This window comes from Cherax quadricarinatus, chromosome 77 (assembly GCF_038502225.1).
Source record: "Cherax quadricarinatus isolate ZL_2023a chromosome 77, ASM3850222v1, whole genome shotgun sequence".
Classification (NCBI taxonomy): domain Eukaryota; kingdom Metazoa; phylum Arthropoda; class Malacostraca; order Decapoda; family Parastacidae; genus Cherax; species Cherax quadricarinatus.
In genome coordinates, this window is record NC_091368.1 from 5,276,222 (window position 1) to 5,278,721 (window position 2,500).

The following is a 2,500-nucleotide window of genomic DNA, read 5'->3' on the forward strand; positions in this document are numbered from 1 at the left end:
TACTACTAATGATACTACTACTACTAATGATACTACTACTACTAATGATACTACTACTACTAATGACACTACTACTACTAATGATACTACTACTACTAATGATACTACTACTACTAATGACACTACTACTACTACTAATGATACTACTACTAATAATGATACTACTACTACTAATGACACTACTACTACTAATGATACTACTACTACTGATGATACTACTACTAATAATGATACTACTACTACTAATGACACTACTACTACTAATGATACTACTACTACTAATGATACTACTACTACTAATGACACTACTACTACTACTAATGATACTACTACTAATAATGATACTATTACTACTAATACTACTACTACTAATAATAATAATCAGTGAACAATCTTCACTTTTATTATTTTTTTTTGTATGTAAATTACATATGTGGTTGACCTTTCTTAATATTTTCCTAGTTATTATTGCCTTTCTGTTTCATTAAAATTTTTGAAACTAGACGGACAATAAAATACAGATTTTTCTTTTTTTTTGTCTTTTTTAATTTTATTTTTACACAAATACAATGGGAATTATTTGAAACATATTATATATATATATATATATATATATATATATATATATATATATATATATATATATATATATATATATATATATATATATATATATATATATATATATATATTGAACAGAGCTACAAACACAACATTAACATTTACACTTAAGTCAATTCTGTTTTTCTGCTTGAAGTTAAGTGCTGAAGTGTGTTGTTTCAAAGTGTAGATTCTCCTGAGACAAAGAGGTATCGATCGATCATCTCATGAGGCAAGTCTAAGCCAGACGCTTGCAACTGTCCACCTGTCCCTACACAGGTGTTGGCGAGGGAAGGCTGTAAACTGGTGTCATTCTCCCTGATGTGTGTGTCCGAGTGTTCCCTCTCCCCTGCCTTCCGCCTGAAGCCATTAGTACTTGGCTGGTGATTAATGTTGGCAAGCAGCTTGAAAGATCCGTCTTTGGTGCTCGTCATCTGCATGGAGCCTTTAGTGGAGCCGGAGGAATCTCGCCTTTTGCGTGAGTCCTCAAGGAACCTGCCAGAGGAAGAAGATGGTGTTTGATGTGGGTGAAGCTGGGGTAAATTGGATCATTCATGCACACACACACACACACACATATAAACAGACACACAGACACACAGACAGAGACTCATACACACACACACACACACACACACACACACACACACACACACACACACACACACACACACACACATGCAGACACACACACACGCAGACACACACACACACACACACACACACACACACACACACACACACACACACACACACACACACACATGCAGACACACACACACTCAGACACACACACACACACACACACACACACACACACACACACACAGACACACACACACACACACACACACAAACACACAAACACACACACACACACACACACACTCTCACACACACACACACACACACACACACACACACACACACACACACACACACACACACACACACACACACACACACACACACACACACACAGAATCTCACCGGGATGATAACAGACGCAATCTTCCTACCCGAATATCAGATCCTGAGGAAAGATAGAAGGAGCAGAGAAGGAAGAGGAGTTGCACTACTCATTAAAATCTAAATAAGGAAATAGAAGGAATGGGCGAAATTGGTGAAGGGTACTACATAGTAGGTACAATTCAGTCTGGGGGACATACGGTAATCATTGCTGTGATGTATAACCCACCACAGAACTGCAGGAGGCCAAGAGAAGAATATGAAGAGAGCAACAGATCAATGGTGGACACACTAGCTGAGGTGACCAGAAGAGCTCACATGGGTAGAGCAAAGTTACTAGTTATGGGCGATTTCAATCACAAGGAGATTGAAACACGGAGAGCCAAGATGATGGATGTGGTACTGGAAAACCTCATGCATCAACATGTTAGGAACACTACCAGAGAAAGAGAGAGAGAGGAGGATGAACCAGGAAGACTGGACCTCGTGTTCACCCTGAGTAGCTCGGACACTGAGGACATCACATATGAAAGGTCCCTTGGAGCTAGTGATTACGTGGAGAGAGTAACAGGAGTAGGATGGGAAAAGCTAAACTACAAACGGGGGAACTACACAGGCATGAGGAACTTCCTGCAGTAGGTTAATTGGGAAAGAGAATTGGTAAGACAGTCAGTAAACGAAATGATGGATTACGTAACAACAAAATGCAAGGAGGGGGAAAGGTTTGTTACCAAGGGCAACGGAAATAAAGGAAGACCAGAACGAGCCCTTGGTAATAGAAACCTACAAATTGATTTAGAAAGACACGTGAGCAGACACTAGGACGTGTTTATTAGAAAACGTTTCAGTCTTGTTCAAAGGGGTTCAAACGGGTTCAAACTCCACCCGTTCCTCGCTTTGTTTACAATCGTGTAATTACGATTTCGTGAGA

At 39.4% G+C, this 2,500-nt stretch overlaps 1 protein-coding gene across 5 annotated transcripts in view; it reads right to left on the reverse strand.

Moving 5' to 3' along the window:
* Positions 1–670: 670 nt before the first annotated feature.
* LOC128701931 (RYamide receptor) overlaps positions 671–2,500 on the reverse strand; it is a 158,381-nt gene continuing 156,551 nt past the window's right edge. For 2 of the 5 annotated variants that reach the window (XM_070101451.1, XM_053795897.2), the window contains one exon: positions 672–1,095. In XM_070101451.1, the coding sequence (XP_069957552.1) occupies positions 780–1,095 (316 nt within the window). In that variant the 3' untranslated portion in view covers positions 672–779. Of the gene's footprint in view, positions 1,096–2,500 lie in introns of all 5 variants that reach the window. The other 3 variants (XM_070101452.1, XM_070101454.1, XM_070101453.1) reach the window with 3 other exon arrangements.